The following is a 25118-nucleotide window of genomic DNA, read 5'->3' on the forward strand; positions in this document are numbered from 1 at the left end:
CAGGATTCCTGTGATATTGTCTTTACAATATTGTTACGAAACTCTGTATGTTAACGCTGACCAAGAACACATCACTTGATATATTTATATTTATTGCTGACATTAATATTGCAAAAGATAATGCAGTAACGGATATATGAGATGTTGTTGAAGAGATATGTGTCATGTTCAGAAGTCATCTAAATATGAAAACAAGTGTAAAAAAAGTATAGGCAATAACAAATAAAGTTCGAGAGGTATCCTTTTAAATATTACATAGAATTAAAGGAGTTATGTCGACATTTAAATAGTTTTTTGATTTTGTGGAGTTGCTAAAGAATCTCTAAATATATATCCTGTGAATGATATCTCTAACTTCATGTTTGGAACATTGTATTAGGGTTAGTGACTCACTGACTCACTGAGACGTCACAGTATGAATATCTGAACATGCAATATATCAAAAGAAACAGAGCCTCTGCTTTAAAACAAACAAACACATTTTATTCTATCTTCATGAATATTTTTATTTTTTTCATATTGTTTATATATATTTTTTAGCTTTTTTTTAATCAACACTTAAATCTAAGTTAATAAAAAATTAAAAAAGCAACATTTTGAACAAAAAAAAAAGAGAAAATTGCATTTTTGTCAAAGTCTTCATCCGGATGGGAATGATGATCAAACCACAGATGGAGTAGATCGAGTCCATCAACACCCCCAAAGCTTCAGAGGCATTTCCTCTTCATGGGTTCAACATTTCATTCAGTAACATTGGGGAGTTTTAATCTAAATGCTGTGTAATGTCTGATGATTGCGTTATTTTCATAGACTGTATAAAACATGGACGTAGTGTCCCTGACGTCACTTGTATATTTCTGAAGAGCATTTTTGAAGCCCAAAGTGGGTGGAGCCGGCCACCCTCTCAGCAGAGCCTCACTCCCAGATAACCAAAAATGGGCAAAGAGGCGGGGCGTGGGTGGAGCTAACAGACAAATGGCTAGTGACAGCAGCGGCAATCCACCTGTCACTCAAGTGGCCACGCCCTTATTTATACAGAAATTTAAGACAATATAATTTAAACAGATGAGTTATAAAAAAGTTCACCCCACTCACAGCTGTCATGAAGGGCAAAATTAGCTATATAGACCAAAACCACTTTTTGATCCAGGCTGTAAACATGTTTTTTTAACGCTGTAAAGTTGGGCATTTTAACATGGGGGTCAATGAGATTCTGCTCTCTTTTGAAGCCTGTCTCTAGCGGCCAGTCGATGAATTGACCAGAAGGTTGCCTCTTGATTATTTAACATGTTGAGTCAACAAGGCTTCTATTGCTTGTTTCTGCTTCTTTGCCCGTTTTAATCCATAAATGAATATGCAAATTAGCCTTCGGTCCCTCACACCAGCTCAGAGACCCACTCGCTAAACTTTACTCAAGTTACTGTAGTAAATGCTGTGTGAAAATTACAGTTTTATATTGATGCTTTCAAAACATTCGTGTGCAATAGCAAATGTGGGCATTGATACGGTTTCCTATGCAATGACATTAGCCAATCATAACAGTGGCCGTTTACTGACAAGTCTTAAATGAGCCACGCCCAAAAAAACAAATTTCAGACATGATGAGGGTAGAAAATAATTGTTTCAGATTTTTTTTTTTTTTTTGTGCAAAAAGTTTTATATGTGAACCTCAAGGAATAATAAAATAATAAAAAAAATGAATGACATGTCCCCTTTAAACTCTTCAGTTTTGTCATGTTGGCAAATTGATGTTTTGTAAAAATTTTGGACCAATTCCCCCAACCAGTTGTACGAAAAAAATACATATTTTGGCATCAAAATGGCGAAATATACTAAATGGTGACGGCTTTGGGATACTAATAATTTTGTACCAACACTAGCCTAATCATGTAACTTAATTATCAAATGTAAAAATATCTATTTGTTGTCTTTTGAAAGTTGCATTTGGCTTTCATTGAATGGAAAAGAGCAGTGCAAACATCCTGCTAAACATCAGTGTTTCTGCTCCAGAAAGAGTCCTACAGGTTTGAAGGACAGTAAATGATGACAGAATGATCATCTGGATGAACAAACTCTTTAACAAACAAACATCCAATGAGAGGACTCGATCTGAGCTTGACATCAGCAGCAGGTTTAACTCCGGCGTTTGATCCGCTGAAGCTCCTCTACACACTGAGCCAGCAGGAGACGTGCAGGACGACGCGGTCCGGCAGGTCTTCAACCGGAACCAGCGCCACAGCAGGACCGGATCCATCCAGACGGCCACTCAGGCGTCGCTCCAGCCCTATGGACACGAGAGCACAAAGGTCACACTTCAGACACGTCCTAAGTGCTCAGTCAATTCTGCATAGACCGCAATTAACCCTTCAAGCACATTCCTACATTATTGACCTGCTCAAATCCTCGACAGCTTGTAGGTCTGTGTGTGGACATATGGTCAGTGCGTTACTAAACACGCGTGTGCGAATACACAGAGGAGCAGAAAATCTTTAGTTAGCCATTTGCAACAGATTAGCAGCTTGTAGAGACTCCAGGAGGATTGATCGGGAAGGTCTGTAAGCGCAGGAGGGAATTCAGACGCTCTTCTGATGTCCACCGCAGTCAACAAATGAATCGCTTCACCCGATACAGAGGCTTCAGGTCGGACACAATGCTGGGATTGGGACGCACTCATGCTTTGAATGCACATGCAAGGAAATACACATGTACAGATTCAGTTCAGTTCTTCACTCAAAACTATAATACAGCGCACAAGTGCTAATCACTAGTGATGCACTAAAATCAACTTTATACAAAAACTGAAAAGTTTAATTTACTTTATTAAATCTTTTGTTTAGTTGATTATTAAATTGCACATAAGGCAGTTTTACGTAATTATGTTTATACTATATATAAACGGTGGCTGTCATAAACACTTGTTTTCGTGATGGATGGATTTATTCAAACATAATAAAGAAAAGGTTAAGTAAAAATATAACGAATAAGTAATAGTGCATATATTTACCAAAACGCTCCTCTCTGGAGTTATTTTTATAGCTGACTACCGAGTTTATGGAGAATGAATGGCTTTTCTGAGTTAAAGGATTAGTTTACTTTAAAATGAAAATTAACCCATGATTTACTCACCCTCAAGCCATCCTAGGTCTATATGACTTTATTCTTTCTGATGAACACAATCTGAGTTATATTAATAAATATCCTGACGCATCCAAGCTTTATAATGGCAGTGAGCGGAATCAACGAGTATGAAGCTCAGGAAAGTGCATCCGTCCATCACAAACGTACTCCACATGGCTTTGGGGAGTTAAAAAGGCCTTCTGAAGCAAACCGATGCATTTCTTTAAGAAAAATATCCATATTTAACAAGTTATTAAGTAAAATATCTAGCTTCCGCCAGACCACCTTCCGTATTCAACTTACGAAGAAAGTGTAACGCCTCTCGCAGCTCAAAACACTTACGCTACGTCCTATACCTTCAATATTCAACTTAGGAAGACAGTGTAATGCCTCTCGCAGTTCAAGACACTTACTTTGACGCTCTCGCCGGCAGGCGGTCTGAACGCACAGTACAGTGTTGTTGGCAGGGCAGCCAGAGTGAATTTTGACACCATTATAAAGCCTGGATGTCAGGATGTTTATTAATATAACTCAGATTGTGTTCATCAGAAAGAAGAAATTAATATACATCTAGGATGTCTTGAGGGTGAGTAAATCATGGTAATAATAGGTAATAATTTTCATTTTAAAGTGAACTAATCCTTTAAATTTGACATTATATGACATGTTGTTCTCAAGCTGTTTAATTGACGTCTTTCCGCGGTTGAAACACTGATTGATCAATTACATGAGACAAGATTCATTTCAGTAAGTTGTTCTGTATCTTTAAACATTCCTTCATTCATGTTTATTTGCTGTTGTAAAGAGGAAGAGATGATCCGTTCATGAAGCGACTCTTCCATGGACACAATCACAATCTTGTGAACTTTCTAACTCCAGTTTGACTGATGCACAGCAGTGATGGGATACTGAGGTCAGTGTGTAGTTTGTGTGAACTATGAAAGCGGACAAGATCGTCACACAAACGAAGGGAAACTGGGATAGGAAGGTGAAAGCTCTTTTGATAATCATCAGGCTCTTTCATTACGAACACACGCACAGCATGTCAAAGATCGCACGTCGAGTAATTAACTCTCTGTGTGTTATCGAGGCCTGTGGTGCTCTTTGACTTTCAACAGGAGATCACATGGAAAACAAGTTATATTAGTGACACGGTCACCTTCATTGGCCATCAAGCGGACGATTCATGTCAGCCTTTCATGAGGCTCTGTAGATGAAGTGTGCTGGGTTAAAGGTTTGTGTGTCTGTAAGGATGGAAACTACCATCAGATGCTCTCAGGAAAGTGTTACCATCGCTTTGTCCTGTGAAAACCAGCTTGATGAAATCAGCAAACCGTATGATATGAAGTCATAATTGTGAATTATAAAGTCAGAATTGAGTGATATAAAGTCAGAATTGAGTGATTTAAAGTCAGAATTGAGTGATATAAAGTCAGACTTGAGTGATTTAAAGTCAGAATTGAGTGATTTAAAGTCAGAATTGAGTGATATAAAGTCAGAATTGCCTGATATAAAGTCAAAATTGAGTGATTTAAAGAGAATTGAGTGATATAAAGTCAGACTTGAGTGATATAAAGTCAGAATTGAGTGATATAAAGTCAGAATTGCGTGATTTAAAGGCAGAATTGAGTAATATAAAGTCAGAATTTAGTGATTTAAAGAGAATTGAGTGATATAAAGTCAGACTTGAGTGATATAAAGTCAAAATTGTGTGATATAAAGAGAATTGAGTGATGTAAAGTCAGAATTGAGTGATTTAAAGAGAATTGAGTGATATAAAGTCAGAATTGTTTGATATAAAGTCAGAATTGAGTGATTTAAAGAGAATTGAGTGATGTAAAGTCAGAATTGAGTGATTTAAAGAGAATTGAGTGATATAAAGTCAGAATTGTTTGATATAAAGTCAGAATTGAGTGATATAAAGTCAGAATTGAGTGATTTAAAGAGAATTGTGTGATATAAAGTCAGAATTGTGTGATATAGTCAGAATTGCGTGATATAAAGTCAGAATTGAGTGATATAAAGTCAGAATTGTGTGATATAAAGTCAGAATTGAGTGATATAAAGTCAGAATTGCCTGATATAAAGTCAGAATTGAGTGATTTAAAGAGAATTGAGTGATATAAAGTCAGAATTGAGTGATATAAGGTCAGAATTGAGTGATATAAAGTCAGAATTGAGTGATTTAAAGAGAATTGAGTGATATAAAGTCAGAATTGAGTGATATAAAGTCAGAATTGAGTGATTTAAAGAGAATTGAGTGATATAAAGTCAGAATTGTGTGATATAGTCAGAATTGCGTGATATAAAGTCAGAATTGAGTGATATAAAGTCAGAATTGCCTGATATAAAGTCAGAATTGAGTGATTTAAAGAGAATTGAGTGATATAAAGTCAGACTTCAGTGATATAAAGTCAGAATTGAGTGATATAAAGTCAGAATTGAGTGATTTAAAGAGAATTGAGTGATATAAAGTCAGACTTGAGTGATATAAAGTCAGACTTGAGTGATATAAAGTCAGAATTGAGTGATTTAAAGTCAGAATTGAGTGATTTAAAGTCAGAATTGCGTGATATAAAGTCAGAATTGAGTGATATAAAGTCAGAATTGAGGGATATAAAGTCAGAATTGAGTGATTTAAAGTCAGAATTGAGTGATATAAAGTCAGACTTGAGTGATATAAAGTCAGACTTGAGTGATATAAAGTCAGAATTGAGTGATTTAAAGTCAGACTTGAGTGATATAAAGTCAGACTTGAGTGATTTAAAGTCAGAATTGAGTGATTTAAAGTCAGAATTGAGTGATTTAAAGTCAGAATTGAGTGATATAAAGTCAGACTTGAGTGATATAAAGTCAGACTTGAGTGATATAAAGTCAGAATTGAGTGATTTAAAGTCAGAATTGCGTGATATAAAGTCAGAATTGAGTGATATAAAGTCAGAATTGAGTGATTTAAAGTCAGAATTGAGTGATATAAAGTCAGAATTGAGTGATATAAAGTCAGAATTGAGTGATATAAAGTCAGAATTGAGTGATATAAAGTCAGAATTGAGTGATATAAAGTCAGAATTGAGTGATATAAAGTCAGAATTGAGGGATATAAAGTCAGAATTGAGTGATATAAAGTCAGACTTGAGTGATATAAAGTCAGAATTGAGTGATATAAAGTCAGAATTGAGTGATTTAAAGTCAGAATTGAGTGATACAAAGTCAGAATTGAGTGATATAAAGTCAGAATTGAGTGATTTAAAGAGAATTGAGTGATATAAAGTCAGAATTGAGTGATATAAAGTCAGAATTGTGTGATATAAAGTCAGAATTGTGTGATATAAAGTCAGAATTGAGTGATATAAAGTCAGAATTGAGTGATTTAAAAAGAATTGAGTGATGTAAAGTCAGAATTGAGTGATTTAAAGAGAATTGAGTGACATAAAGTCAGAATTGCGTGATATAAAGTCAGAATTGAGTGATATAAAGTCAGAATTGAGTGATTTAAAGTCAGAATTGAGTGATTTAAAGTCAGAATTGAGTGATTTAAAGAGAATTGAGTGATATAAAGTCAGAATTGAGTGATATAAAGTCAGAATTGTGTGATATAAAGTCAGAATTGCGTGATATAAAGTCAGAATTGTGTGATATAAATTTAGAATTGAGTGATATAAAATCGCAATTACATTTTTCATTTTTTTATTTAGTGTTATTTCAAAAAACAGATTTTTGGTAGTTGTCAGTGTGCATGTAAGTGTGCATGCAGGAGCCAATGATCACTGGAGAACATCAACCTGATCTCAGGTCAGACAACAGACACCTACTGCAGTGGCTTTCTGAGATCTTCATGTTTCCAAAATGTCCAGAAGCCAAACGTGCATCTGTCACAAGAGGATATCAGGAGATACGACAGGAGATTTAGGCTCCCGTGAAGCGAACGTGTCTGCGTTTTCATGCTGCCCCGTCCCACGGAAAGGGTTGGAGGGCAAATGTCTTCATATCTGCTGTGATATTGTTGGGCTGTGACCCGTGAAGACGCTCTCGGCGCTCTCTGAGGGCATCAGGAACACTGACAGCTCGATAAATGCGTCTGAACATATGCTACACCATCGGCTCCTAAACATGACTGCATGCTTTGGAAAAAGACACTTTTACAACCAAGGATGCACAGTTCGCTGTTTCAGGTCTGATTATGATCTATTCATGAATTATGACTTGTGTCATTTTTAGAGGAGTTTCTGTCTGAAAACATATTTAAATGGTTTCAGTTTCACTTCTGTAGAATTATCTATAATAGTAAAATAAAATAAAGTATTTAGATGCCTTCTGAATAAAATAAAAATGCAATAAAACAGTAATCTTCTCTTTAACACCCTAAACTCAGGACATTTATTCTGATCGCCTTGAACAGATCTATCGTTAGTCTCTATCAGTCCACGTCAATGAGACACTAGCATACTTTTATTCAGTTTTCCATTTTTATTTTAATTTTGTTAAAGTTTTAGTAATTTTGTGGATTTTATGTCCTTGTCATCTAGTTGAAATAAATAAGTTTGAAAATAATTAGTTCATCTCACCTTTTGGGATTTAAGTTGGAGGTTGTCCTGACTTTAAGAGGTTTTTAATGATGATTTGTCATTAGAATAATCTTAAGAAAAAAGTTGAGAAAATTCTTAAATTAACTCAGTTCTTAAGTTAGAAAATAAGAAGAAAACATTTCTTATTCTTAGGAATATTTAGTGAATTTAGTCTCAGATCCCAGGAATCAGTGAGGTTCATTCTCGTGTTACGCAGCATGTTTGCAAGTACAGTTGATCATCTGTTTATGTTTACTGATCAATGTTTATATGGGAATAAAAGCCTAAATTCAAACTGTTCATCATATAAATCGATCAAGTCTCTTCAGAAAATTTAGACTAAACCGCTAAATTCATATGGAACAGTTTTACAATTTCTTTATGAACTTTTTAAAGTGTCAAAATGGTAGTTGCATGAACTGTCAATGGAGGGACAGAAATGTCTCAGATTTTATTAACATATCGTCATTTGTGTGTAATTCACTTTTGGTTGAACTAACCCTTTAAAACTTGTCTTCTGAATCACCCAAGGAAAATTCGCTGTTTCAGTTTCAGAGTCAAAAATACTGTCAAAGGATGTTTTTGGCTCTCAATTTCTAGACTGTTGCAACACTGAAAAGATGTGTGGGAAACTCTTTTTACCCTCCCAAGAGTTTGAGAAACAGACAACGATAAGCAAGAGGAAGTACAATTACTTACAGTAAGTACAAATAATGTTAGATACTATTTATACTTGTCTGTGAAGCTAATTTTAGAAAAAAAACTCAACAGAAATAGATAAGAATTCCTGGCATATTTTATATTTTCAAGTCTCTGACAAGCTACAATTAAGGTTTTCTGTTTTTGCATCAGTCTTATTGATTTTCATAGGTTTGATTTTGGCAAATTGCATGGAAATCAATACGGGTCAATTTGACCCGCAACACAAAAGTTGCACCCGTTTTTTTTTTTTTAAATGAAATTAATCAAAACAAAAGAGACTTTCTCCATGAGGATCAACTAGACAGAGTATTTGAATCGATGGAGAGGAGCCGTACCTGTGGCGATCTCTGTGACGGACGTGTCATGGCTCTTATAGAAAACTCTGGCACACAGTGCCGAAAGATTCTTCGTCTTCTGAACAGTATTTTGGTAGGAGGAAATCAGTGCATCCGCGACGCTCTCGGTTGCTGCGTGTGCAGTGCTGAAAGACACGCTCAGAGACACGGAGGCGTATCGACCACAGCTGGACTGCACCAGGCGGCATTCAACGGTGCCGCCCGGGACCTCTGAGACACTGCAGTGGGACAATCTGTCTGCGGGACGGTCCTGCACAGCGATGACATGCAGCTCAACCGCCGCTCCTCTGGGTAAAGATGGAACCACCGTGACACTGACCTCCACCTGCGCCGCACCGTCACTGTCCTCCTGTGGACAAACACACACAAAACAATCCCAATGTGCAACAAACTCAATGAAAACATCCACTCAAGAAGTCAGAGAATTATAGATTATATTTCATTCAATGTCAAAAAGTAACAAGTCAGGTAAGCTTTATTTCTAAAGCACTTTATACAATAGAGATTGTTTCAAAGCAGCTTCACAGTAATAAACAGGAAAATAACAGAATCAATGATGCAAACTTCATTAAATATGAGATTTCTGTTTTAAATTCTGTTTTACAGAATAGTGTCAGCTCAATATCTTTCAAATTCAATTCCGATAATGTCAGTGCAGTATCAATTAAAAAAGTTTAATCCGATTCGAAATCTAGTATTTTGTTGTATTTTTTTATGCTTTATTGGATTCATGAGTGCTTTGCATCAATGTATATAATGAGTGCTGCCTATGTAGGGTGCTCAGATCGCTCCCTTTTGAGGTGGCTAGGAAGCTGCCATTATATTTTTGTCAGATCTTCCCCAAGCGATACAAGCGGCTCATGCTGCACAAGAGGGGTTGAACCAGCAGAATTAATGTCCCCATTTGTCTCCCTGTTTATAATACAACGGCTGAGGGAGTGACGGAAACCTTTCAAGCAACATTATCTCTCTATAATTTTATCCTGTTTTGGAACGTTATCAAGCATTTTATCTTTTGTTATTGGAGCAAATGGGAAGCAAAAATGATACTAAGACGACTTCTGCTTCTGAGTGTCCATTGATCAATATTACAGGCTCATCTGCTCGGAAAACTTTCCTTCACTCCATCCACTGGGATTGAAGTCGCTAATAGTAACACTTTACAATAAGGTTCTGTTAGTTAACGTAAGTTAACATTTGATATAGTATTCATTACTCTTTGTTAATGTTATTTAATAAAAAACATACGACCGCAGAGATGAACTACAACAAAAGACACACAGCACGAATGATTCCAGACACGCACGGCTCGTTTTACACCATTTCGCCACACGCGCGTCTGTGATGGCTTTAAATGATGTCATCTGCAGAGTTAAAATCTTCATTCTTCGCTGGGCCATTATCGCCTCTCAAACATCTTTGTGAACGTGCCCGGTACAATGCGGCCCTCAAATAACACCGTCTCATCTGCTAATGGGGGACGAACGAGTGTTTCATACAACAGCCGTTTTGTTGTGCCGTCGATAAGGGCAAAAACACTTAACCCCCTTTTCAATTCGCTGGATCAATTTTCATCCACTCACATCCCACTCCAGCACAGCAGAATAATGACGGGTTACATACACTTTATTTTGAAATTCACTCAAAAGCAGACGGCGAATAAATCAGAGAGGCTTTTCTCCCAATTTCAGGCCGCGTCCTCGTCGTGACCCAATCGGCCAACGCTGCACTTACATCCAGATTAAACCAGCAGACGCTGATTGTGTATCAACATCAAACCACTTTTCTGAGCGGCTACGAGTAAACAATAGAAGCTTTAAGTAGCTGTGTGTAAAGTGTTCACTCAGACGTCTGTAACGAGAGCGCTGTAATACACGTTAGATTAGCACTTAACAGCGGTGAGGAGCCGTGATGAAGGGGAGGCTGTTAATGGCCCTCAGGGACCATAATAAGGATCCAGAGGGGCTCGTTTAGTGGGTTTAAAGGCCAACCTCACGGCCCGTGACATCCAGATGCTTAAAACGCATCAGCAGATCTGCTTCATGGGGCAAAACCAGCCAAAAAAGTCGTAATGAACGTCCTGCACTTGCCTCTTCTAAACTTCATCACAGTCCAGGCTTCAAACGCTGTGGAGAGATCATGAAGATCATGAGATTGTGTCGTAAACACTATTCAGTACGTTCACGTCTCACGTGATCTTAGATAACCCTGGTTGAGCGCCACTGACCAGCAGCATCACTGACACTGCCTTTTCCTGCAGTTGAGACTGTTAGTGACTAGCCTGTAGAGACTAGGCAGTTCTCACGGCGTGTGTCTCTCGCTCAGATGAGGTTGGGAGGAGGTGAGGGCACGCGAGCCGAACAGTAAACACCATAATAAGGAAGTGTTGTGAAGTCAGAGCGCAGCGGGTGCTGATGGATTTGGGATGCTCAGCCGGTTCCTCTACATTTCCTGCCCAGCAGGAATCCCTTCTGCAGAATGAAACACAGCCCTGCAAACCACAGACTGAGGTACAGCCCTGCGTTACTACTGAACATATTTGACTAGATGACTGAGGAACACCTACACACCCATAGATTTTCACAGCAAATTTTCAGTATGACAAGACGGTAAAATGAAACCATACATCATTATCAGCCTCACAGTGAGTGTGAAAACTTGTTTCATTTCAGTCAGTGATTTGTATCACTTTCTAAAGTTGTTCTTTAGGCCTAACCATATTAAATAATTTTAGGAGAATCTCTTGCCTTACACTTACAGTACCGACCAATGTTAAAATCACTTAAAGTGCCCCTATTACGCTTTTCCTAATTTCGTTTTGGATTCTGCTACAATAGGTTTACATGCATCCAAGGTCCAAGCTCATGAGCATCAGCTCTTTTCTCACATTGTTTGAAATGGTTTGTGTAACACAGTTCGTAAGTATGGGAAGGAGGCGGCGGGAACCGGCTAATTCAAAAAGAACAAAACGATAGTTATTGTAAACATAAACATATTATTACAAACATAATAAGACATAAAATAAAGGCCTGGTCCTCTCTCGTCCTTCACTGTCGTCGCTCCTCCTTTTATGCTTCCGGAGCTCCTCCATGGGAGACATTCCCTCACGGCTCTCGCCCGCATTGCTCATCACAGTTTGATTAAAAATTCAGAGTCTCTAAACCCGGCTTTTCTGAAAGCATGCTCTGCTCTGATTGGTCAGACGGCCCAGTCTGTTGTAATTTGTCAACCGCTTACGGTGCGTGTCGGAAACTAAACGCCCATTAGCATATCTGAATTTCAGCTCTTCCTCAGTGCTTGATTCACAGTGATACAAATAATGCTGTTGGTTTTTCCATATCAATTCCAGCACGAGTCTTCATTTTTGAAGTGCAGCAAAGTGGATTTGCAGCATTTTAACAACACAAACCAAACTCTTTCAGTCTCAGCTATAACTATAGCGTTTGAGGGCGGGGCAAAGAAGACGCTGTTCTTGTTTAGCCAATGAAGACCATAGGCTGATATTATGCAAATCAAGAAGTTAATGCTGGTTCTGATAGAAAGGTGTCAGAATACACAGTGCATCAGTTTGTTGTGTATGGAGCTGCATAGCTGACCATGCTGACCCCTGTCCACCGCCGAAAGAGCCAACAGTGAGCATCAGAACTGGACCACGGAGCAATGGAAGAAGGTGGCCTGGTCTGATGAATCACGTTTTCTTTTACATCACGTGGATGGCCGGGTGCGTGTGCGTCTCTTATCTGGGAAACACATGACACCAGGATGCACTATGGGAAGAAGGCGAGCCGGTGGAGGCAGTGTGATGCTTTGGCCAATGTTCTGCTGGGAAACCTTGGGTCCTGCCATCCATGTGGTTGTTACTTTGACACGTACCACCTACCTTAGTGTTGATGCAGACCCAATACACCCATGTACATCTTGGTCCAGATACCACAGCACACCTTCAGGGGTCTAGTGGAGTACATGACTTGACGTGGTCATAATGGTATGCCTGATCGGTGTATATCCTCATTACATATTGACACATTGCCCAGCTCTAGCTCTATGGTAAAGCACTAAGGCATTAAAGACATATGACTTTCTGTAAAGCTGCTTTGAAACCAAGAGCATTGTGAAAAGAGCTATATAAATATAAACTTGACTTGACTTAGTCTGCATACATTGATAATGAAAACAAAAATAGTGAGAAAACAATATATGTGTAGCGTTCCTGCAGCTCAAATAGTAGATCATGTTACTAGCAGCGCCATGGTCATGGGTTCGATTTCCAGGGAATGAATTATGAAATGTATATACTTTGAATGCAATGTAAGTCACTTTGCATAAAAGCATTTGCCAAATGCATAAACTTGTTCATACATGGCTTTAAGAACTTCTTAAAGTTGGGAGTGACTGGAGGTGTGAGGAGGTTTTGTTTTGATTGATCTGAAGTTAAATGCTCGCTAAAGCCAGAGTGTCTCTGTTCTTCACAAACAACACATCTGCTCCACCGCCAATTAACCCCGCAAACTCCATCACACACTCCATTACAGAAATTATGAACGCTCCGGCACTGCCGCGCCGTTCAGGCTGTTTAAAGAAGCAAGCGGCCGTGTTTCTATTACGAGTTCTTCCGCTTCAGCTGCTCCATCTCCTTTAACTAGTGCTCAGATTGTTGGATGCGTGGTGAAACCACTGGTAAACATGATAAGTGCTTTATTGTTAATCTAAAGAAAGCATTTTCATCATATCACTTGAGTGCACAAATCCAGCAGCGCTCCTCAATGATGAGAGATCACTGCTTATTAGACACCTCTGCTGACAAAACTTACTGTACACACTTTAATTAATATGCATTCATTTAACTTATGCATTGTTCAAAATCATCTAAACCTTTTTTACTTTGTTTGCTCTGTTAAAAATAATTGGATATATTCTTCTTCGAAATCAGCAAAAAGTGGAAATTCACCCTGTCTATTTTTTAAATGCATGTTATAGATCTTTTTGTGAACAATTCCTGCATATGTTTTATTTTTGAAAAATGTTTTGACCTGGTAATGTTTAATCAGAATCTATCTTGCAGTTAACCATCAGTCTTCTCCCTGGTGATGTGCGGGATTCTCCAAACATTCAGTGCCAAAATAATGATAATCAAGATAATTTGCATACACTCTTCAGAGCCTTCAGTGCACAGAACCAAGTCCAGCCCTACATTTATATTTTTTCTGTTACACTCTGATGAATGTCAAAATATGGAAGAAAAAATAATATGCTAGTTCCATTTCATCACGACTTTAAGAGTATAAATGCAAAATTGCTTATAAATAGCTAATATAATTAGCATGACAGTTCACACACGTTGAATGCAGGCCAACGGTGTGAAAAACCCTTTCAGGCAAATTAAATGTGGATAACATTTTATTTTTTCCTTATTACACAGTTACAAAGGAAATTATGTATAATTACATGCAACTGTCAGGAGTGTGTTGAGTGTCATTGTGTTTTGGTTTCGTTTTCCCTGTTCCTGTTTGCCTGTGTTCTCATTCATTGTTAGTTTCTGGTTTCTGATTTGAGTTACGCACCTGTTCCATGTGATGTTGATTAGTCCCTGTGTGTATTTAAGCCCTCAGTTCCTTCTGTTCATTGTTTGGTGTCATCTTTAGTTCATATGGTTGTTGAATATGATCCCCGTGTTCTCATGCATGTTTTGAGTATCGTTATTAAAGAGTATTCTTGTTTAATTCTCCGTTGTTGTGTGATTACTACAGCCACTACATGACAGAACACCAAACCCAAAGAAAGCATTATTATGGACTTGTCAGTCATCCGTTTGTTCTGCTTAGAGCAGGAAGATTGTGCCCTTGAGGACCACAAGGGAGACTTTACACCTGGCGTACCTTATGCACTTCCCCAGTCGCTCCCTTTATGTATTTTTTTCTGACCAGCCTGAATGAGCGAACTAAGGCATGCCTGCCCAGAGATGGTCCTCAAATGTCATTCGGCAAATTTGTGGAGTGGGTGCTGGTAAATACCGAATCTCCGTCTATCACCTGCCTCGCGGATGAGGCCAACACCAGCCCCACTCAGACCCTGAGCCCACCCATCCTTCGACAACCCCCTTCACAGACCAACAGTCAGAGCCCACCGCAGACCCAGGGCCCATGCCTGCAACGGAGCTTGAGCCAGAGCAAACGCTGAAGGCCCTTCTTCATCCCTTAGAGTGTGCTCAATGTGGAGTCTGACAGGTGCGAGAGCTGGCACACAGTCCGTGCCAGTGGGCGTTCTCTTGGAGTGTGAGGGCATGGAATGGAGTCTCTTTTATTGCCGCTTGTCCTGCCCAGCTCCAAGTCTCTTTCCAAGTCTCATTGCCACTGGTCCAGGCTAACTCCAAGTCTCCTTTGTTGCCGCTGGTGCCACCCAGCCTCCCTCTCCAGCCTCCTCTGCCTAAGCCAGTCAGTTCCTCGGTGCTGCCTCCACTGACTCCCTTCAGTGCCTCAGCTCCTCCTCTCTTGGCTCCATTTGGATCCTCCTCAGGTCCATTTGAATCTTCCTCAGGTCCGCTTGCCGCATGGATCCCCTGGCTCCGATTCAGGCCGCCGAGGCATTACTCCACCTCGGCCTGTTGACCAGTCCTCGCTCCCCAGTCTCCCATGTCCCTCTGGCTCCGCCTTGGTCAGTCGTCAATCTGCCTACGCCACAGACTTCTGGGCTTTCGGCTGCGCCTCATCCCCCCACCCCCTTTGGCTCCGTTGGGCTCCACCTTCCCTCTGGCTCTGCCTCTTTCCTCCAGCACCCTAGCTCCATCCCGGCAGCTCGTCACTGTGGCTCAACCGTGGTCTCCAGGTCCTTTGGTGTTGCCGCCTCTCTCGGTCTCCTCAGCTCTGCCTGGGTCTCCGCCTCTCCCATCTCTGCCTCAGTTGGTCAGTTTACAGTGAAGGCTGCATCCTGGCTCCTCCCTCCGTTGGCTCCGTCATAGGGTTTAGCTCTGCGCCCACCTCCAGAGCAATATAGCTACGGCGCGATCATACGCCGGGGTGATCAGTAATTGTCGGTTTGTACTGAATGCAGTATAATCAGACTTTAGCCAATAAATTAACCAAAACATTAATTAATATTATTCAGTACTTAAATGTGTAACAAGGACACCTCAAAGTGTAAACAAACTTGTAAAAAGATAAGATAAAAACACCAATGTCACACTCACTAGTCTATGAGTATAAGGAATAAGTCTATGAGAACAACAGTAGCTACAAAAAGAGTGAAAATCAGTAGAGCAGCAGGCAACTTCATTTTTTTTCTGTCATGACTACAACACATCTTTACATGTGTATTGTGTTTGCATTAAAGCATGCAATAACTTGAGGGTGTTGCACAGGTAAGCAAACCTTATCACTTCTGACAGCATGACAGTCGTCTGCAGTTTCTGCATGTGATTTCATTTTGTCACATGCATACATGTTGAATACATTCATCATATCATAATGTGAAACACAACAGCTCTTCATACGTAACAGACTGAAGCTCAACCGGCTGCGGATGGAGAATGTGGATATGCTTCACTTAATCAACATATATTCAGATTAGTGGCTCATCAATATGACATTATGATGCTTAAATGTTTTCATTTGATCCCTCAATCTTGGATATTTGCCTACATACTGGCTTTTAAACAAGAACTCAGTATCTTTTTTTGTTAGCATGATTGTGTATTCTCATGATTTTGAGTTCAAATGTCGCGTGTAATCCTGACCGCGGGGAAGAGCCCATCCAAGATGAGCACGGGATCAAACACAGAGCAGATTCTGCACAGTCTGCTTAATATCACACTCACGAGACAAACGCACACAAACACACACACACACAAGTGTTAATGTCACGCCACATACAGAACATCTGATGGACTCGTGTCAGTAATTTCTATTCAATATGATCAGCTCCTATTTCACAGCTTTTACAATAATTCAGCACATTTAAAATGTTAGTTCACCCAAAAATCATCATTCTGTCATCATTTACTCTTCCTTGTGTCATTCCAAACCCGTATAACTTTCTTTCTTCTGTGGAACTTAAAAGAAGCTAAGTTTTGTGAACCAAACGTGACTTGCACTGGACAAAAAATACAATGGAGTAGTTGGGAACAGAAACGGTTTGGTTATTGACGTTCTTCAAAATATCTTCTTTTATGTTTCACAGAAGAAAGAAAGTCCTACAGGTTTTGAACAACATGAAAACACAGCAATTTTGAATTGTAATAATATCACTGTTTTTACTGTATTTTTGCAGTCTTGGTAAGCATTCTCACACTATATCAACACATATGAACATTCAGTGTATCTGAACTCTCAATAATTCCTCATTGTGAGCTGATCAATAAGAGTGTGTGGAGGACCAGATCTCATCTGGAGCGGCAGATCAGAGGCACGGGGATCAGAAGAGCGAATTAGGGGCTCTGAGGAAGACATCTGCCTCCGTATCATTAAAGACATGCAGCATCAAGTTTTCATGAGCGCTCAGACACCTGGAGACCAGCTCGAGTCGATCAGCTCTCATTTAACATCCCAACAGTTTAGAGGCGATTTCAGCAGGGAGCTCCGTTCATTTGCATTTAAATGTCAGATTCGTAAAGGGTCTGGAGGTCTCAGGGATTAATTGCTTTTCCCTAATCGAGGTCTCTTAAATAAACATAAAATAATGAAACAATACAGACAGCAAGAGGAAATAATTACAACTATCTCAAAGCAAACTTGTTAATGAAAGGATTAGGGTAATGTTAGTCTCAGGCTCAGACATCTGATGGATCTCACACACTAAACCAGTCTGATTGGCTGCTGAACGTCAGGTTTACCTCAGTCTGACAGGAAGGTCACACAAAAGCAGCTTCTGAGAAACAGCTTTTTTAACTTTAGTTAGTGTGTAATGTTGCTGTTTGAATGCAAAGAGAGATATTTTTACGGCTGGTAGGGCCTACAACAAGCTTCTTCCCAGGTTAGCGACATCACTGACCCCAAAATTTACATAAACCCCGCCCCCGAGAACACACAACAAAAGGGGCGGGGTCATGTTGGGCTGCTTTAGAGAAGAGGAAGAGTTGTTATAGTCGAGTGTTGTTGTCATGCCGTCATTTTACGCCGGACTGCTTCACAAACGAGGGTCAATTCAACACAAAAGATGAACATGACGACACATGCTAGTGGATGAGTTGAATCAACTCCACAGCAACTACATCAATTTATCCACTAACCATTCAGAAACGTCTAAAAGTTGTAACTTCTTCCTGAGTCTCTCCATCAGTGTCGACTCCGGTTTGAACAATGTAAGGCTGAACACCGTTACTGACAATCCTCATTTTGGCTGCTTGAGATTCTCCAGCTTTGTTGTTGTTGAGCTGTTAAAGCTCCGCCCTCTCCTGGAAAGGGGGCGGGAGCAGCAGCTTATTTGCATTTAAAGGGACACACACAAAAATGGTGTGTTTTTGCTAAAATATCTAATCGTGTGCCACTTCTCTGTATTTCCACAGTGAGTTTACAGGGTGCACAAATGATGCTCACCTGGACTTCCTGCAGGTTTCTGCTCCAGGCTGCCGTGACGGCCGCTGTGTGTTCGCGGTGAGTGACGTAGATGTGTGCCTGCAGCACTTGAGCCAGCGTGAGTCCGGAGCTCACGGCACGCAGAACTTTCTCCATGTGACTGAAACACAGCCGAGCCTGGAGCGCCGGCGGCCCGTCGAGCAGCTGCATGGAGCAGGGAATCAGAGCGATCTGTCCTGCACAGAATAGCACCTCCTGCACCTGAGAAACATAAACAACAGCATCATGACACAACATCTACACGACTCAAGCAGGCGCCACACAACGCCATGGTCAACATGATAATAAATGCATATATATTAACTGATTAATTCATTGATTAATTCATTTATATATTCATTATGTTTAATGATTTTATCCATAATAATTATTTTAACATTACTTTTACATCTGCACCTACAATAACTGAAAGGTGAACAATTCAAACCAATATTCAGTTATGAGTGCCACACAATGTCATAGTGAACATGACAATATATAAATAAATAAATGCATTTAAAAAATAAATAAATTACAGTCAAACCAAAATGTATTCAGATACCTTGAACATTTCATTCATTAAAGGGATAGTTCACCCAAAAATGAAAATGTGATGTTTATCTGCTTACCCCCAGTGCATCCAAGATGTAGGTGACTTTTTTTCTTCAGTCGAACGCAAATTAAGATTTTTAACTGCAACCGCTGCCGTCTGTCAGTCAAATAATAGCAGTGATTGGGAACTTCAACTATAACAATAAATAAAACTTCCATAGACAAATCCAAATGAAACCCTGCGGCTCGTGACGGCACATTGATGTCCTAAGACACGAAACGATCGGTTTGTGAGAGAAACCGAACAGTATTTATATAATTTTTTACCTCTAATACACCACTATGTCCAACTTCGTTCAGCTTCCGGTTAGTGAGGTCTGATCGCGCTCTGACAACGGAAGTGATGTCTCGCACTCATTGAAGTATATGGGCGAGACATCACTTCCGTCATCACAACACGTTTTTTGACTTCACTAACAGGAAGCTGAACGAAGTTGGACATAGTGGTGTATTAGAGGTAAAAAATGATATAAATAATGTTCGGTTTCTCGCACAAACCGATCGTTTCGTGTCTTAGGACATCAATGTGCTGTCACGAGCCGCAGGGTTTTATTTGGATTTGTCTATGGAAGTTTTATTTACTGTTATAGTTGAAGTTCCCAATCACTGCTATTATTTGACTGACAGAGGGCAGCGGTTGCAGTTAAAAATCATAATTTGCGTTCGACTGAAGAAAAAATGTCACCTACATCTTGGATGCACTGGGGGTAAGCAGATAAACATCAAATTTTCATTTTTGGGTGAACTATCCCTTTAATACAGTTTATTCACTATAGTTTAAAAAAATGGTTATAAAATATGACAAGGTCTCAGAGTTAAACAGTGTCAGAAAAAATAATCTTAATTATGTAAGATAACACTTAAGCAAAACATGGTCAGGTCAAAGTGTCTGAATAATTTTTGCTTCCAAATTTTTAATGGTAGTCCACTGTATGAAGAATTTTTGGGTATAATATGTCCCAGTTTACTTTAGTGTCCTGTACCCACTAGTAAAAATGTATAAAAAATATAAAAATGTCAGAATAATTTTTGGTTTGAATGTATATTTTTATATATTATTTATACCTTTTATTTATATATTCATATATTTATTATTTATGAATAAATATGTAAAAAATAAGGATAAATAAATAGACAAATAATGAATACAAATATAATAAAGACAATAAATATATGAATCAATTACTTAATGAATTAATAAATAAGAAATATGGGTAAAAAAATAAACATAAAAATAAATACATTACTTGAAAGAAAAAAAAAATATATATATATATTATTCATAGTTATTATTTATCTATTTGTTTATTATTTATGACAAAATAAATATGAATAAATAAAACAAACAGAAAAGAGTAAATATAAAAAATAATTTATTAATGTATTAATTTGTTATTAATACATAAATAATACATAAATAGATGTTTATTATTAATAAATAAATAAATATGGACAAATAAATAAATATATACGTAAAAATAAATTAGCCTTCTTCAAAAAATATATGAAAAAAAAATTATATTATTATTTTTATTATATATTATTTATTACTTAGTTTTTATTTATCCATTCATATTTATTAATTATGAATAATAAATAAACAAATAAACAGTAAAGACAATAAATATATCAATAAATAAATAAATATATTTATTATTTATTTATATATCTATTATTCATGAATACATAAATAATAAATATGGATAAATAAATAAATAAATAAATGACAAATATATGAATAAATAAATATATTATTCATGTGTTTATTTATTATAGTTATTACTAATATTTATTATTTATAAACAAACAAACAAACAAACAAACTGTTAGAAAGTGATTCCTGTACGTGACAGTAAACAGCTCTAAACGAGTGTGTTTTTAAGCGATCGCTCCATCATCTGAAACACGATTACAGCTGCAGGACAGAGAGAAACACGAGAAAGAGTGCGAACAGAAAACACATTCGAGCTTTCTCCAAATGAAACGATGCCATCCTACTGACTTCACTACTGTTAACAGAGAGAAATGAGATGGAGACGCCACAGGAAAGCACGCTGCTTCTGTTTATGATACAGAGAGCATTCATCTTTATACATGAAATGAGCCTGTTAATTAGCCTAGTGTGTAAAGTGGTTTTGAACCCATCAAATGGCTGTGAATAAAATACAAAATGTCTGTATCATTCAGAGTTTAGCCTAACAATCTATCATTTCATGATTATTGCGTCTAACAGCATTTCATGAGTTTATAATAATCATATTTAACACAAATCTCAGTTTACTGCATTCAAACTCAACCCTGTTACTCAAGTTTGCATCTCTGATTCTGCTAATTACTGTGAAGCTGCTGTACTGTAGAAATAAAGCTGACTTGACTTGATTTAATTTGACTTTCTGAAGCTGATCAACATTTCAGGATGGTTCAGCACTTCAAAACACTAGCCATTTACTGAAAACAAAAAAGTTTAAAGCAGCTGCTGGTGGAATCGGCCATAAATCTGGACGCAGTGATGGTTTCAGCGAAACACCAGAGACTTACATCAAAAAAGGTGCAATTCATTAACATTATTATAGCATTTGTGTTTGAACAGCAGAGCATCAATTAACGCGCTACACCTTTATTGTTATTTTATCACCTAGAGTTCCCGTTTCACACCAGCAATGAAAGCACCCGCGATCACTAATAACAAGGTGATAATTAGCTGAGAATCCACAGACGTTCTTCTGCAGCTAAAAATACCTGAGACGGTCAGATGTGGCGTTTGAGAGGTCCGGTCCTGAGGGTCACCGGGAGGACAGCACAGCCGACCAAATCAATCGATACACACTGGGAACAGCCAATTATCATGCATGCAGATGAATTACTCGAAACACACATCCGACTCCTTCACACACACCGCTCTGATGATTTCAGGGAATTTGTTGGGAAGCGAGAAAGCCAGAAGTGAGCTTAGAGTAGAGAAATCTCATTTAATGGACACATGACTGTGTCATTCATCATGTGTATTGAGTGTTAGTTTGGGATCATATAGTTTTTATTAATATTTCAAATTAATTTTTACATTTTATATTTTCCATCTTCATTTTAATTTTTGTCGTATTTGTTTGTTTTAGATTTATAAATTTTATTTCAGTTTTCACTTTTTTCTGATGAACACAATCAGAGTTATATTAATAAATATCCTGACGCATCCAAGCTTTTTATTGGCAGTGAACGGGATGAATAAGTATGAAGCTGAAGAAAGTGCATCCATCCATCCATCATAAATGTACTCCACACGGCTCCACACAGCTCCACACTTTTCCATAAGTTGAATATGGAAGACAATCTGGTAGAAGCTTCTTCAGAAGGCCTTTATTAACCCCCCGGAGCCGTGTGGAGTACGTTTGTGATGGATGGATGCACTTTCTTGAGCTTCAAACTCATTGGTCCCATTTACTGCCATTATAAAGCCTAAAGGCGTCCGGATAATTATTAATATACAGTAGTCAGCATTTGAAGTGGATCAAAACCTTCCATCAAAGTTGTCCTAAAACCTTCTTCTTAACACTTCTTAGGACAACTTTGATGCACATCAAATGTTGACTACTATATCTCTGATTGTGTTCATCAGAAAGAAGAAAGTCATACACACCTAGGATATAGCTTGACGGAGGGTAAATCATAGGTTCATTTTCATTTTAAAGTGAACTAATCCTTTAAAAATAACAGCTGTTGATTGTTAGTTCAGCTCAGGATCCTTAAATATTAACAGATACAACTTTTGATTTTAACTCTTTCCTCGCCAGTGTTTGTGATCATTTTCACAAAACGTTTAGGGCCACTAGAATATTTAGTTTTATGAATATCTGAACATGCAATATATCAATAGAAAAACAAATAAACAAACCCATTTTTATTCTAGCTTCAGGCATTCTTTTTTTATCAACACTCTAATGTGGGTAGTTTAATAAAAGATCAACATTTTGAAAAAAAGCTGAGAAAATCATACGTTTGTCAAAGTCTTCATGCAGATCATATTCAGAGCGATGATCAAAACACAGATGGAGTAGATCGAGTCCATCAACACCTCAAAGCTTCAGTCGTTTCATCTTCATGGGTTCAACATTTCATTCAATAACGTTAGTTAGTTTTGATTTATATGCTGTTTAATGTTAGATCAGCAATGCTTCTATCACTTGTTTCTGCTTTTTCTTCGCCTGTGTTTTGATCCGGAAATTCTGTACTCTTTCAGAAGATGCGTAATAGCATCCCCTACCGTATGACCGTATGACAAAAATCCGTCAATGGCGGGTAAAGAGTTAATAATGTATAAGTAAACGATGAAATGAACATTAGCCCTTTAAGACCTGAAGGCTTTTTTAGAGTTTTTTTTTTTTTTTTTTCTGAGTGACATACACAAAAGTTAAGACTTATAACTCCAAAACTGTAGCAAGGAGAGTCAAAAGGTAGGCATCATTTTAAACTTGTAGAAAATATAAATTACATTACATTTTCATGCTGAGAAACTGCTAATAAAAATAAAAAAATATATAATTTTTTAAAATATTTTTTCTTTTTTTTTTTATTTGACATGGAATAACTCAGGAAGGCAATAAGATCGGAGAAAAAATATTTTTTTGGTGATGCTCTCCTACATGTGAGCTGCATCTGGTTCAAATTTTATAGTAATAGCATAAAGTATAGTTGAATAATTTGTTATTCATATTTTCGCAGCTAGATGGCACCCACGGGCAGTAAACTCTGGTTTAGAGGCACTTCTCAGTACTTGTTAGGAGTTTTTCAAAATAGTTAGATAGATGCATTAAAAAGATGGGATCTAAGCTTTAAGATGATATCTATTTTGTGTTATTCCACGTTGGAAAACGAACATGGATGGTTCCGGGAACATTGGATACACACTGCATCCCGGAGAGATGAGAGACATGTTTTTAGCCAAGTATTTTACATCATTCTGTTTGTAATATCTTGTGATCAACACAATATATTATGATTTGGGGTTCATTTTAATCTGCTTTAAATAATGATGTGCTATTTTCTATGATCTGTGCAGTTTTCATGAAGTTATGAGCACGTGAAATATACATATCTGTATTCAGTTAGCGGCTGTGCTGTTTTTGTTGTAAACGCATATTACTCCGACTCATTAGAGGGTGAAAACAACGCAACAGAAGCATGTTAGATCTGAACACGTACAGTCTCTGGTTTTGTATACAAAAAGATTTTTTGTGTGGGTTCAGTTTTTATAGGCTCTTAAAGAGAGACACGCAAATGGGAGCGCCGGCGCTCCATCCAGTTTTAAAGGGTTAACTAAAGCCTTGTTTCCATTGAAATTACACAGAAAAAAATTGTCCCATGAGCTCAACCAATTAGCATGTTCAGCACCTAAATTCCACCCCCAAAAGTTCCTGAACTTTGAAAAATTTATTTTATTTCAAGTGCTGATTTTTTTTTTTTTTACATTTCTGTATATATTCAGCCAAAACACATTTATTCTCAGGATTCAGAACTGAAACTTTTTTGGAAAGCATGTGCGATGTTCTTTCCTCTCTGAACAAAATCAGCATTTTCAAGATGTGCTTCGGAAACAACAGATCAACAAAAACCGCTTTGCTGCAGGGAGAAAAGAGTCACATCCATTTCCATAATCATATGGGTTTCTCATGATTCCCGCTGCTGGGTTCACCTGTCAACTTTGATGAATCTTTAGCAGCTGCCCGGACTGCTGCAAATTACCGGGACGGGCGGAAGAAAGGAAGAAAGAAGGCTCGCAGCCGGATCAATCAGCGCATCATCTACCTGTGAGCACGATCCGGTTACGGCAACAGCAAATCGGCACTGGCGTTCCAGTTATGAGCCATCAAGTGCCATCAGACCTTTCGCACAGAATCCGCCACGGAGGACAGGATTTCCAACAAGCCGGCCTTCAAAAGTCCTCTCGGCCTCACATTCATTGATTTGAATATCAAAAGCGAGACCTCTCGGCTATTATAATATTTAAAAATAAAAAACAGGTGCGGCGTGATCAATTATTAAGAGCCTGGCGCAGGTAACTCGGGGCCGGTTGGGGAAAGGCAGCGTGAGGAGCGGATCTGGGGAATACTATTTACATAAAATTAACAGTTCAAAAGAATGAGTTCACACACCAATCAAACTTGTTAATTGACTGTCAATGGTGTGTCCCTGAATATACAACACAACTACATTATTCATCCTCGAGG

The 25118-nt window shown here is 38.2% G+C and overlaps 1 protein-coding gene across 1 annotated transcript in view; it reads right to left on the reverse strand.

Moving 5' to 3' along the window:
- Positions 1 to 488: 488 nt before the first annotated feature.
- The window catches only part of dph6 (diphthamine biosynthesis 6), a 91508-nt gene continuing 66878 nt past the window's right edge, over positions 489 to 25118 (reverse strand). The window contains exons 13-15 of the mRNA XM_067368067.1: positions 18268 to 18507; positions 8720 to 9089; positions 489 to 2284 (exon numbers count right to left, since the gene is read on the reverse strand). Coding sequence (XP_067224168.1) covers positions 2166 to 2284; positions 8720 to 9089; positions 18268 to 18507 — 729 coding nt within the window. The 3' untranslated portion in view covers positions 489 to 2165. The remainder of the gene's footprint in view (positions 2285 to 8719; positions 9090 to 18267; positions 18508 to 25118) is intronic.

The sequence above is a fragment of the Chanodichthys erythropterus genome, chromosome 18 (assembly GCF_024489055.1).
Source record: "Chanodichthys erythropterus isolate Z2021 chromosome 18, ASM2448905v1, whole genome shotgun sequence".
NCBI lineage: Eukaryota > Metazoa > Chordata > Actinopteri > Cypriniformes > Xenocyprididae > Chanodichthys > Chanodichthys erythropterus.